Source organism: Citrus sinensis, chromosome 7 (assembly GCF_022201045.2).
Source record: "Citrus sinensis cultivar Valencia sweet orange chromosome 7, DVS_A1.0, whole genome shotgun sequence".
In the NCBI taxonomy this organism is placed as follows: domain Eukaryota; kingdom Viridiplantae; phylum Streptophyta; class Magnoliopsida; order Sapindales; family Rutaceae; genus Citrus; species Citrus sinensis.
This window is the reverse complement of record NC_068562.1, coordinates 14,298,327-14,312,852: the sequence shown is the minus strand read 5'-3', so window position 1 is coordinate 14,312,852 and position 14,526 is coordinate 14,298,327. Positions and strand designations below refer to the sequence as shown.

The following is a 14,526-nucleotide window of genomic DNA, read 5'->3' as shown; positions in this document are numbered from 1 at the left end:
CAATAGTCTCACTGGAATCATCCCAGAATCTGTGTGCAAGGCCAATTATTTTCAAGTTCTTGACTTATCAAACAACGACATGAGTGGCACAATTCCTACGTGTTTAATCACCAATAGTAGCAGGACCCTTAACGTTTTAAATTTAGCGAGAAACCACCTCAATGGCACTCTTTCTGATACAGTTCCAGGAAATTGTGGATTGCAAATTCTAGATATCAATGGAAATCAACTAGAAGGAATGTTTCCAAAATCTCTTGTCAATTGCAACATGTTGCAGGTTTTTAACATAGGGAATAACCAGATCAGTGATAAATTTCCATGTTGGTTAAAGAATGCCTCTGGTTTACAAGTTCTGGTTTTGAGATCCAACAAATTCTCAGGAAATATTAGTTGTCCGAGAAATAATGTCTCCTGGACCCAGCTTCAAATAGTCGACTTAGCTTCCAATAACTTCAGTGGAAGGCTATCACAAAAATGGTTACTTACCTTGGAGGATATGATGGATGCTAAACCCGAATCCGGATTTGAGCTCAAACACCTTCGATATGCCACCGGAAGCAGCCGATTCTATGAGGTTACATTATCACTTACAATCAAAGGTTTGGAGATCATGCTTCAGAAGATCCCAAATATATTCACCTCTATTGACTTGTCAAGCAACAATTTCGAAGAGCAAATACCAGAAGAAATGGGACGATTTGTATCACTCTATGCTCTGAACCTGTCGCATAATGCTCTCACAGGCTCAATCCCATCATCATTTGGGAACTTGAAACATATTGAGTCCTTGGACCTCTCAACGAACAACCTCAGTGGGAAAATTTCTGCACAGCTTGCAAGCCTAAATTTCCTATCGGTGCTAAATCTCTCATACAATAACTTAGTGGGAAAGATTCCGACAAGTACTCAACTTCAATCATTTTCACCGACTTCTTATGAAGTAAACAAAGGATTGTACGGACCTCCTTTGACGAATGAAAGCCAAGCACGTCCTCCTGAGTTACAACCTTCACCGCCACCAGCTTCAAGCGATGAAATTGATTGGTTCTTCATAGCCATGTCAATTGGATTTGCGGTAGGCTTTGGAGCAGTTATTTCACCTCTCTAATGTTTTCCGTGAAGGTAAACAAATGGTATAACGATCTTATCTACAAATTTATATACCGGCGATTCCGTGTGTGAAGTGATTTATATCTCTCCTTTTGAATAACCGTGTAAGCTAGCTTTTGCTTTTCTCTTATGTCATAGATATTTGAGATTTCTTTCCTTCTCTGTTTGATGAAGTTGACAATAATTTGAAATAAGGGCCTACTATAACTGTTACTGCGACAATTTTTATCTCAAAATTGGCTCCAAGTTAGATCTATATTGGAAGTTCACACACAATATGTCTTCGAGAGTCCATACTAAATTAATATGTGCAAGATTGTGTATGATTCCAACTCCAAGCTAGGTACATTGCGATTCATGATCATATTCCATTTGTCCACTTGGAAATTTTATAGAGTAGAAAGAAAATTTAGAAGATAACTTTCGAAGAAATGAGTGAGTTATGAGTCCATCTAAGCAATGAGCCCAAAAAGGCTTCGGGCCTTTGTGGCCTGGGTGAGTAGTTTGTTCAAAATATTAGTTTATGTTGTGTTTAATTGTCGGAATGGGAGTAGAAAGTATGAATTCTTCCCACTCCAGTGTTTTCTTACTTATTTAAAGAGGGGGAGTAGAAGTCCAACTTCGTTGATCCCACTTATTTTTGGAGTAAGGAGTGAGATTCTTACTTCTATAGGGGCCACTCCCACCTCTTTTTTTTAATCTTTTTTTATTAAATATAATAAAATATATATTTATTAAAAATAAAATAATGTTACATTATTTTAAAATAATAACATTATATTTATTTAAATAATATTATTCTATTTAGTTAAAAATAATAATTTATGTAATCTAAATTAAAATTACCTAAAATAATGCTACCCGCATTCTTGATTGGCCGCATGCCACACATGACCATTTGGTTAGGCGATTAGGGGAAGCCACCCGTGTTGCCCAAGCTTGGCATGGCCAAATTTTGGGCAACACGGGCAACCACTGACGTTCTTGATTGGTCGGCACACCAACTTTCTCTTTAGCCTCAAAATAATTTTAAGTTTAGATCAATAATTTCTTAGAGGCATTTAAACAGGCCCTTGGTATGCGATTTACTAGATATCTTAATCTTAAGAAAACTCTAATATTTTCATATCCAATGCATATCTAATGATTAACTATGATCAATAATCAATCAACCAACCAATTTAAACAAAATTTATTCTAAATTAATGAAAAAATTGAGAAAGTACCTAAGCCGCCGAAACCGAAAGTGAAGGAACTTGCTAGAATCAAACTATAACTCACACATTGCCATCGGAAGTGAAGCAAATCTCCGTTGAAAGTGAAGGAAATCGCCAGAATTCAAGAAACGCTAGAAGTGAAGAAACTCCTACATGTGTAGCTGGGGCGATGGGAGATGATTTTGGGCGATGTTGGGCGGAATTTTTTTTTTTTTTGGTTTAATTTTGAGAATTTACGGATATTTAGTTTAAGAACCTTATAAATGATTGCCATTGTAAGAAAACATGGAGTGTGGTTTTTTCTTATATTAAAAGTTTAGAAGGTGGTCAAATGGGTAAATTTCCCAATAATTTTCCAACGTGTCTATGAATCTTGTGTTGGATAAAACCTGTATTGTTAGCTCTATCCTTACGGCTTTTACAAGTCTGCGGGTTCCACAAGCAATATTAACCTTCAGTTTGACGCGAGATGAATTGCATTCAATCAATTTTTTTTTTTTATTACAAGCAATAAAATAACTATCAAAATTCAAATGTTAGCTCTATCCTTACAAGACTTTTCGAAGTCTACGGGTCCCGCAAGCATATCAAAGTTGAGTTTGATGCGAGAACGAATTGCATTCAATCAATTATTAGATTTTTTTTTTTAATGTACTAGAGGAATAGTGAAAGTCTAAATTAATTTTTTTTTATTATACTTATTTCAAGATTCAAACTCCCGTAATTAATTAAGTAAATCTGTGTAAAAACCACTTGATTAGACTCTTTGGGACTAATTGTTGGATATTATAACAAATAAAGACCCTAATTTTTATTAGTTCAATAGGGTCTGATACTAATTAAAATTAATATACTGGAGAAGGCAGAAAGAATCCTAGTTAATATAAGCAGCGATGCATGGAGCCATGATTTTGGTTCAACGGGATCCGAATCAAGAAACTACGAACTTGGAGAGGCCAAGATCAACAATTTGTAAAACGATGGATTGAGAGGATCAGAACATATATAGAGATTCCAAAGAAATGGACTAAATTTTAATTAATACGCTTATCTTCCTATGAATTATATAATTATAAGATTGTAATTATCACATGCTTACTAGGTCCCAACGATTCCATTAGTGCTTGTTTCTAACTCATTCCCTTCAAAATCCTATCCCTCATTTCAAAATTATTTTAATTAGTTTCCAAAGTCTACGCCTAAAAGCTAAAAACTTTTAGTTTGCTTTGAATAATCCTAAAAGTTTTTGCTTTAATTTTCTCTTACACTGACTTTGGTATAGCTTTCCAAATATAACTTATTTAAATAGATTTTTTATTAAAAAAGTTTTTATAAAAATAATTTTAGTTATTTGTTTGTCAATGGAAAGTTTTATTAAAAATTATAAAATTATTTAATAAGCACATTTTTTAAAATTATATTATGAAATAAATGAAATAAAATTAGCGAATAAATAAATGATATTTTAGGTGCTTTAATATTTTTTAAAAAATAACCTTTATTCCGAAAGGCCCAAAATTTGAGATTTTACTAGTAGAGAAAAAATAAGTTATTTAATTTTCAAAAGCTCTACTAAAAAAAAAATCCAAGCAATAAATCTTAAAAGAGTTTATATAATTAAATAAGTACTTATATCCATTAGATGAAGTATGCCAAACATACAAAATGTCTTATTTGTTTGAGATTTCTTTTCTTCTCTCTGTTTGACAAAGTTAATAAAATAATTAACAAGAATTTAAAATAAGGGCCTTTAACTTCTGTCATTGAGACAATATTCACCTCCAAACTGGCTCCACCATAGATATATATATATATATATATATATTGTATGGGCAATATTCATAGACGATCTCTAAGAGTTCATGCTAAATTTTAGTTGCAATAAGATATAGGCTATTTCCATCTTAAAAACTACTCTGAACACTCTGGTTTTAAGAAAATAATTTAATTACAAAATTAATTATCATATAAATTACTATTAAAAACAATTTATTTATGAGCCAATACAACTTAATTACTTTAAAACTCATATAATGCACTCATTATTTAACATATAATCTTTTATATCTAACATCTTAAAATATAATTCATTGAACATGCAGCAAATCAATTTTTAAATAATTTTGAAGACAAAATATTTGTAAGACTTACATCTTTCTAGACATAAAATAAACTGAAATTATTGCAAAGGTGTTCATATTTTTTGTCTTTAATTTAAAAATAAATAAATTAAAGCACTCTAAACCTAGTAACCCAGTCAGCATCTTCTTCTTCTTCTTTGTGTCAGATTACAATTTGGTTTTCAATTATTATTGGGGTAGTGAAAGTACATACTTCTTGATCTTAAAGAATTTATAGGTACAAAATTTGATATGGAATACATTCTTTAATTAACGAAAACTGATAAATAAAATTATCTTAAAACTTGACTAATTCCATTGTTGCTAGTTATGCTACATTTATTAAAACGATTTTCTTTGAGTGTGCTGAATATTTTTATTAGTGTTTTGAGTAAATTAATTTAAATGATTTAAGTAGGGATAATTTTGGCATTTTAAAGGGTCTACAAAGTAAAAATTAATTTTTAAAATTTAATATCTGTGTATAGAGTACTTTTTTTTTTTCAAAGAAGTTGTAACAAGATATTTGTTCGCAGTATACAATGAAAGACAATGCTAAAAGAAATGAGCCCAACCAAGTTTTAAGCGACTTACTTCTATAGTTTTATGCGCGGGTCTCCCACTAACTTTTTATTGTCGTAATTTTGGACCTATGGAAATGGAAGATTCCTGTATTTGATGCAGGCATTTAACCAAAAGATCCAATTTTCTTTTCTTATTTTTTTTCTCCCAAGTCTTGGCAACATTAATTGGTTTGAACTTTTGTAGTCTTCTAGCTCCCAGTTTATACGTTGGGGGTGTAACTTCTAGGGAACTTCGGCCATCTTTTTCCTATTAAATGAATTCATCGCAACTCCCAAGTTTCATCACTCCTCTACGAGTTTCATTTCAGCAATTATTAAAACAATGCGACCAATTTTACTCTTATCATGGCCTTTCTTGATACCCTTTTTAGCCAATTATTTTGGGATCCAAATGGTTTTGGTTTCTGGCCAATGTCAGAGCGATCAACAATCGTTGTTACTCCAAATGAAGAACAGTTTCATATTAAGCAATCACAGTGTCTATCCATCTACAAAACTGAGTCAGTGGAGTAGTCATCAAAGCTCTGATTGTTGTGATTGGAGCGGTGTAAGGTGCGATGAGGCTGGTCATGTTATTGGTCTCGACTTGAGCAGGGAACCAATCATTGGCGGACTTGAGAATGCGACAGGCCTTTTCAATCTTCAATATCTGCAGAGCCTCAATTTGGGTTTCACTTTCTTGGACGGATTCCAAATACCATCCAGGTTGGGCAACCTGACAAATTTGACTTGTCAAAGTCGGTGGCCACAAGGCAAATTCAAGTTGGCTTTGACAAGCCGGCCAAAGAAAATGGTGCAGCCGGCCAAAGAAAATGGTGCCGTCCAAATGGAGAAAAAGAAGAAGTTGGCAACAACATTTGAAATATGTATATATTATTTTAATTACCATTTTTTTGGCTATAAAAGGGAGAACTCCCTAATTCATTTATCATCCAATTTTGTAGAGAGAATTGAGAGTTGTGAGAAGTGATTCTTGCAAGAGCAAAGAATTTTGTGTGCTTAGTGATTTGAGAGTTTGGGTGTATTGGGGTTTTGGGTAGTGAGCTAAAATACTACAATACTTGTAACTCCTTTTCACTAGTATAATATTTCTTTCTGTCTTCGCCCGTGGACGTAGGCTAAAAGCCGAACCACGTAATTTCTGGTATTTTCTTTTGTGCTTGTTCTTTATTTTTCTATCAATTTTACTTTAGCTGCGTGTCTGCTTCACCCACCAATTTCCTAACAGTGGTATCAGAGCTATTGGTTGTATTTATTTTTGGAGTCGGGAACTATTCACGTATACCGCGTACGGCACTATTCACGTATACGGCGTACGGCACTACTCACGTATACGGTATACGACACTATTCACGTATACGGTACTATTCACGTATACGGCACTATTCACGTGAAACGGTGGAAGCGATCCAAGAATTTTGCGGTGCAAAGCAGGGAATAGTGGTGTGAGTAAAGCAACTGTGTGGTTCTGTACATGTCTAGGAAAGTTCTGTCACAAAGGCGATAAGAGCTTAAGGAGTCTGGGTTTTAAGTGGGACCATTGTGACCCCTCCAGTCTTTCCTGGGAACTTTCCTGGTGTGCATTCTCACACATACTCACAACTATTCAAGGTGGTACACTAACTTGTGTGCGGTATTTATCAACAAAATGGCGGCAAAGTATGAAATTGAGAAGTTTAACGGAAATAATTTTTCGTTGTGGAAAATGAAGATGAAAGCTGTATTGAGGAAAAATAATTGTTTGGCAGCAATTGGAGAAAGGCCCATGGAGATACCTGATGACAAGTGGAACGAGGTAGACAGCAACGCCATTTCTGATCTACACTTGGCACTTGCGGATGGAGTATTATCCAGTGTGGCAGAGAAAAATACGGCGAAGGAAATTTGGGATACTCTCACAAAATTGTACGAGGCCAAGTCACTACACAACAAAATCTTCTTGAAGAGGAAACTCTATACTCTTCGAATGGCGGAATCTACAATGGTGACCGACCACATCAACACCTTGAAGACTTTATTTTCACAACTTACAACGTTGGGTCATAATATAGAGGAAAATGAACGTGCAGAGCTTCTACTTCAAAGTCTACCAGATTCGTATGATCAACTCATCATCAACCTGACGAACAACAATCCAGCGAACAGTCTAGTTTTCGACGATGTTGCAGCCTCCGTACTAAATGAGGAGAGCAGGCGGAAAAATAAGGAAAATAGACAAGCAAGTTCGCAGCAAGCGGAGGCGCTATCGGTGACGAGAGGGAGATCAACGGAACGTGGCCCCAATGGGAGTCAAAATCATGGTAGATCAAAATCTAGAAGTAAGAAGAATGTTAAATGCTACAATTGTGGCAAGAAAGGGCACGTCAAAAAGGAGTGTTGGAGTAATCAGAAGAGAAGAGAGGGTAAAGAACCTGAGTCATCAAATGCTCAGGGGTGTGTAGCAAGTACCTCGGATGATGGCGAAATACTCTACAGCGAGGCAACAATTGTTTCAGAAGGCAGAAAACGACTTTCTGATGTCTGGCTTATAGACTCAGGAGCTACCTGGCACATGACCTCTAGGAGAGAATGGTTCCACACATATGAACCTATCTCAGGAGGATCTGTATATATGGGTAACGATCATGCCTTGGAGATCGCTGGTATTGGTACTATCAAAATAAAAATGTTTGATGGTACAATTCGCACAATTGGAGAGGTACGACATGTCAACGGCCTGAAGAAAAATCTATTGTCTTTGGGACAAATGGATAGTCATGGGTACAAAACTCATGTGGAGAATGGAATTATGAAGATCGTTAAAGGCGCGCTTGTATTGATGAAGGCAGAAAAGATCGGTGCTAATCTATTCATGCTTAAAGGAGAAACGCTACAGGAGGCTGATGCGTGTGTCGCATCAAATGGAGAAGAGTCAACGATGATATGGCATCTCAAACTTGGCCACATGTCGGAACAAGGTTTGAAGATTCTCTCTGAGCGAAAATTGCTTCCAGGGCTCAAATCGGTAAGTTTACCATTTTGCGAGCATTGTGTTACAAGTAAGCAGCATAGATTAAAATTCAGTAGATCTATTGTTAGAAGTAAATGCATTCTAGACTTGATTCATTCTGATGTTTGGGAATCACCGGATATATCCATGGGAGGTGCAAAGTACATGGTGACTTTCATTGATGATTATTCCAGAAGATGTTGGGTGTATCCAATTAAGAAAAAGTCAGATGTATTTCTAGTGTTTAAAGAATATAAAGCGCGGTTGGAACTTGAATCTGGTAAAAAGATCAAGTGCTTAAGGACGGATAATGGTGGAGAGTATACAGACGGTGAGTTTCTTGCTTTCTGTAAGCAAGAAGGTATTCAGAGGCAGTTCACGGTGGCATACACTCCTCAACAAAACGGAGTGGCGGAGCGGATGAACAGAACTCTTACAGAAAGAATAAGAGCTATGTTGAGGACTGCTGGTCTACCTAATTCATTCTGGGCAGAAGCAGCCAAAACTGCCTGTTATATAGTAAATCGATCGCCATCTACAGTTATTGGGCTGAAGACAGCGATGGAGATGTGGACTGGAAAGCCAGCTGATTATTCCTACCTACATGCATTTGGATGTCCTGTGTACGTGATGTACAATGCCCAAGAAAGAACAAAGCTGGATCCAAAATCTAGAAGATGTATCTTCTTGGGGTATGCTGATGGAGTAAAGGGGTATCGTCTGTGGGACCCCACTGCCCACAAGATCGTCATCAGCAGAGATGTTATCTTTGTAGAAGATCAACTGCAAAGTAGAGATGAGGATGATGGCACTACAAAAGAAAAGTCAGAGACTGTGCCAGTATATGTGGAAAATAATCTAGAAGATTCAGATTCTTCTGAAGCAGCACTAGAGCACGAGGAACAAGAACCAGTCGAGTCTGAGGCTCCAGAAGTTCGTCGGTCAACTCGTGAGAGACGACCGCCGACGTGGCACTCGGAGTATGTCACAGAGATCAACGTTGCATACTGTCTTCTAACAGAGGATGGAGAGCCTTCAACTTTCCATGAAGCTTTAAACAGCTCAGATGTTGCTTTGTGGATGACAGCAATGCATGAAGAAATTGAAGCTCTACACAAGAACAAGACATGGGAACTTGTACCACTACCACACGGAAGAAAAGCCATTGGAAACAAATGGGTATACAAGATCAAACGTGATGGCAATGACCAAGTGGAGCGGTATCGTGCGCGATTGGTGGTGAAAGGATATGCTCAGAAAGAAGGTATTGACTTCAACGAGATATTTTCGCCGGTGGTTCGACTCACAACAGTCAGAATAGTTTTGGCAATGTGTGCCACATTTGACCTACATCTAGAGCAGTTAGATGTGAAAACTGCATTTCTTCATGGAGAACTTGAAGAAGAAATATATATGCTCCAACCAGAAGGTTTTGCAGAAACAGGAAAGGAGAACTTGGTTTGCAGGTTGAACAAATCTCTATACGGTCTCAAACAGGCGCCGAGGTGTTGGTATAAGAGATTTGATTCCTTCATTATGAGCCTTGGATACAACAGACTCAGTTCAGACCATTGTGCATATTACAAGAGGTTTGAAGATAATGATTTCATCATTTTGCTGTTGTATGTGGATGACATGTTGGTAGCAGGTCCCAATAAAGATCGAATCCAAGAATTGAAGGCACAGTTGGCTAGGGAGTTTGAAATGAAGGACTTGGGACCAGCAAACAAGATTCTAGGGATGCAAATTCACCGAGACAGAAATAACATGAAGATTTGGCTTTCGCAGAAGAATTATTTGAAGAAAATCTTGCGGCGCTTCAACATGCAAGATTGTAAGTCAATTTCTACCTCACTTCCTGTTAATTTCAAATTATCCTCAAGTATGTGTCCTAGCAATGAAGCGGAGAGGAAGGAGATGTCTCGAGTACCGTATGCATCAGCAGTGGGAAGTTTGATGTTCGCTATGATATGTACTAGACCGGACATTGCACAAGCAGTGGGAGTAGTCAGTCGATACATGGCGAATCCTGGTGGAGAGCATTGGATAGCTGTGAAAAGGATTCTGAGATACATCAGAGGAACCTCAGATGTTGCATTATGTTATGGAGGATCAGAGTTTACTGTCAGGGGTTATGTGGATTCAGATTTTGCAGGAGATCTTGATAAAAGAAAATCCACTACTGGTTATGTGTTTACACTTGCGGGAGCAGCTGTAAGCTGGGTTTCGAAACTGCAGACCGTTGTGGCTTTATCTACAACAGAAGCAGAATACATGGCAGCTACACAAGCTTGCAAGGAAGCTATTTGGATACAAAGGTTATTGGAGGAGCTCGGGCACAAACAACAGAAAATTCTTGTGTTTTGTGACAGTCAGAGTGCCTTGCACATTGCAAGGAATCCAGCCTTTCATTCCAGGACAAAGCACATAGGAGTTCAGTATCACTTCGTTCGTGAAGTAGTGGAAGATGGAAGTGTGGATTTGCAGAAAATCCATACCAAAGAGAACCTAGCAGATGTTTTGACCAAGCCGATAAATACTGATAAGTTTGTCTGGAGTAGATCCTCTTGTGGCCTAGCAGAAACGTAGGCAACATGATTATGGCGAAGCAGAAAGGATGATGTGGAGATTGATTGATTCTCAATCAAATCTCCAAGTGGGAGAAATGTCAAAGTCGGTGGCCACAAGGCAAATTCAAGTTGGCTTTGACAAGCCGGCCAAAGAAAATGGTGCAGCCGGCCAAAGAAAATGGTGCCGTCCAAATGGAGAAAAAGAAGAAGTTGGCAACAACATTTGAAATATGTATATATTATTTTAATTACCATTTTTTGGCTATAAAAGGGAGAACTCCCTAATTCATTTATCATCCAATTTTGTAGAGAGAATTGAGAGTTGTGAGAAGTGATTCTTGCAAGAGCAAAGAATTTTGTGTGCTTAGTGATTTGAGAGTTTGGGTGTATTGGGGTTTTGGGTAGTGAGCTAAAATACTACAATACTTGTAACTCCTTTTCACTAGTATAATATTTCTTTCTGTCTTCGCCCGTGGACGTAGGCTAAAAGCCGAACCACGTAATTTCTGGTATTTTCTTTTGTGCTTGTTCTTTATTTTTCTATCAATTTTACTTTAGCTGCGTGTCTGCTTCACCCACCAATTTCCTAACATGACTTATCTGAATCTTTCCCAGGGTGGCTTCGCAGGGAAGATTCCCATTGAGATTTCAAGCTTGACAAGGTTGGTTACTCTTGATTTGTCAGGCCGTGAGCGCTCAAGAGGATTTTCCGGGAGAATTGAGATCCCAAACTTAAGCTTGCTTCTGCAGAACTTAACAGAGCTCAGAGAACTACATCTGGATCAAGTAGATTTGTCCGCCTCCAGAGCTGAATGGTGCAAAGCTTTATCATTTCTGCCCAATCTACAAGTTTTAAGCTTGTCCGGCTGTGATCTTTCAGGTCCAATCAATCACTACCTGGCAAAGTTACGGTCACTCTCCGTGATTCGTTTGCATTACAATTATGGTCTATCCTCAGGTACAGAATTTTTGGCCAATCTGACGAATTTGAAGGCCTTGGATCTCAGCGAGTGTGGGTTGCAAGGGAAGTTTCCAGAAAAGATATTGCAGGTTCCTACTCTTAAGACTCTTGACTTGTCAATTAACCAATTGCTTCAGGGTTCTCTGCCAAACTTTCCTAAGAATTCTTCTCTTCGGAACCTGATCCTCTCTGGGACGGGATTCTCAGGCACACTACCAGATTCCATTGGGAATCTTGAAAATTTGACAAGGGTAGAGGTTAGAAGGTGCAATTTCACAGGGCCAATTCCCCCTTCAATGGCTAATCTTACCCAATTATTTCACATGGACTTCTCATCTAACCATTTCTCTGGTCGCACAATTCACTTAATGGAATTATTCCCAGATCTCTGTTTATACTTCCAAATCTGGAGATGCTTCGGCTCTCCAACAACCAGTTTGAGAACCAACTTCCTGAACTGTCAAACGTGTCCTCATCTGTATTGTTTGACCTTGATTTAAGCGGCAACAGATTAGAAGGGCCTGTTCCCATTTCATTATTCTTTGAACTCAGAAACCTGTATACCCTCGATCTTTCTTCCAATAAGTTTAGCAGATTGAAACTGGCTTCAAGCAAATCACGGGTCATTCCTATTCTAAAAAACCAATCACAACTTTCTGTTTTGGACATTTCAAATAACCAAATATCTGGAGAAATACCAAATTGGATTTGGAAAGTTGGTAGTGGCAATCTTTACTTCTTAAATCTTTCACACAATCTCCTAGTGAGCTTGCAAGAACCTTACTCTATTTCTGGTATCGGCTTGCTTGACCTGCACTCCAACCAGCTCCGAGGAAATATCCCTCCCATGTCACCAAATACTTCCTACGTCGATTACTCCCACAATAATTTTACTTCCATCCCAGCTGACATTGGTAATTTCATGTCAGAAACCGCATTCTTTTCCGCTGCAAACAATAGTCTTGCTGGAGTAATTCCGGAATCTGTATGCAAGGCTACCTATTTTCAAGTTCTTGACTTATCAAACAACAATTTGAGTGGCAAAATTCCTGCATGTTTAATCACCAAGAGTAGCAACACTCTAGGTGTTTTAAATTTAGGGAGAAACAACCTCGATGGCACTCTTTCTGACACAATATTTCCAGGAAATTGTGGGTTGCAAATTCTAGATCTCAGTGGAAATCAACTAGAAGGAGTGGTTCCAAAATCTCTTGCCAATTGCAATATGCTGCAGGTTTTAGACCTCAGGAATAACCATATCAGTGATAATTTCCCATGCTGGTTAAGGAATGCTTCTATTTTGCAAGTCCTAGTTTTGCGATCCAACAACTTCTCCGGACACATTCGCTGTCTGAGAAATAATTTCTCCTGGCCTTTGCTCCAAATAGTCGACTTAGCATCCAACAAATTCAGCGGAAGACTATCACGAAAATGGCTACTTACCATGGAGAAGATGATGGTTGCTGAAACCAAATCCGGATCTGAGCTCAACCATCTTGGATATGATATGTCGAGCAACCGGTTCTATGAGGTTAGTGTAACAGTTACAGTAAGAAGTGTAGTGATCATGCTACTGAAGGTGCCAAATATATTCACTTCCATTGACTTTTCAAGCAACAATTTCGAAGGGCCAATACCAGAAGAAATGGGACAATTCAAATCACTCTATGCTCTGAACATGTCGCACAATGCTCTCACAGGCTCGATACCATCATCTTTTGGGAACTTGAAACAGATTGAGTCCTTGGACCTCTCAATGAACAACCTCAGTGGAAAAATTCCTTCCCAGCTTGCAAGCCTAAATTTCCTATCAGTGCTAAATCTCTCGTACAATAACTTAGTGGGAAAGATTCCGACAAGTACTCAACTCCAATCATTTTCACCAACTTCTTATGAAGGAAACAAAGGATTGTACGGACCTCCTTTGACGAATGAAAGCCAAACACGTCCTTCTGAGTTACCACCTTCACCGCCACCAGCTTCAAGCGACGAAATTGATTGGTTCTTCATAGCCATGTCAATTGGATTTGCTGTAGGCTTCGGAGCAGTTGTTTCACCTCTAATGTTTTCCGTGCAGGTAAACAAATGGTATAACGATCTTATCTACAAATTTATATATCGGCGATTTCGTGTGTGAAGTGATTTAAATCTCTCCTTTTGAACAATCATGTAAGCTAGCTTTTGCTTCTCTCTTCTGTCATAGATGTTTGATATCTCTTTTCTTCTCTGTTTGATAGAGTTAATAACGTTGACAATCTTTATCTGTTGTTGAGACAATCTTTATCGCAAAATTGGTTCCAAGTTTGATCTATATCGTCGCAATTCATACACAACATATCTCTGTGAGTCCATAGTAAATTAATATGAGCAAGATTTTGTATGATTCCAACTCCAAGCTGGATACATAGCGATTCATGATCATATTCCATTTGTTCACTTGAAATATTAGTTTATATTGTGTTTAATTCAAGCCCTTGTAATTCTTCATACTTCAGTGTATGTTTTCTTTCTTATGTAAGGACTAAGGAGGAGAGTGGAACTCCCACTTCATAGATCCCACTCATTTTTTTTAGTAAGGAGTGGGATTCTCACAAGGCCACTCCCACATTTTTTTTTTCTTATGAAATATAATAAAATTTATATTTATTAAAATAAAATAATATTATATTATTTGAAATTAAAAACATTATATTTATTTATATAATATTATTATATTTAGTTAAAAATAATAATTTATGTAATCTAAGTTAAAATTACTTAAAAGTAATATTATTATATTCATAGAGAATTAATAATATTACAATATACTATCTTTATTTGAAAATAAAATTATTATATTTATTTAATATTGATAGCTAATAATAACAAATGGTTTATTCTAAGAAAATATTAATTCTGTACTATATTATTAATAATAATGTTTCGTTTGTTTTGCTCTTATAATAATTTTTAATTTATGTAATTAAAATTAAAAT

General features: G+C 37.1%; 3 protein-coding genes across 3 annotated transcripts in view; 2 read left to right on the top strand and 1 right to left on the bottom strand.

The window, feature by feature from the left end:
- Positions 1–14,526, bottom strand: part of LOC127898820 (uncharacterized) — a 94,940-nt gene that overhangs the window by 40,850 nt on the left and 39,564 nt on the right. The window lies entirely within an intron of this gene.
- On the top strand, positions 80–1,108 carry LOC127898822 (receptor-like protein 33). The gene has a single exon (XM_052431311.1). It carries the CDS (start codon positions 80–82, stop codon positions 1,106–1,108), a length of 1,029 nt encoding a protein of 342 aa, XP_052287271.1.
- Positions 11,182–13,688, top strand: LOC127898821 (receptor-like protein 19). The gene is made up of 2 exons (XM_052431310.1): positions 11,182–11,816; positions 11,936–13,688. The coding sequence occupies exons 1-2, from the start codon at positions 11,182–11,184 to the stop codon at positions 13,686–13,688; spliced, it is 2,388 nt and encodes a 795-aa protein (XP_052287270.1).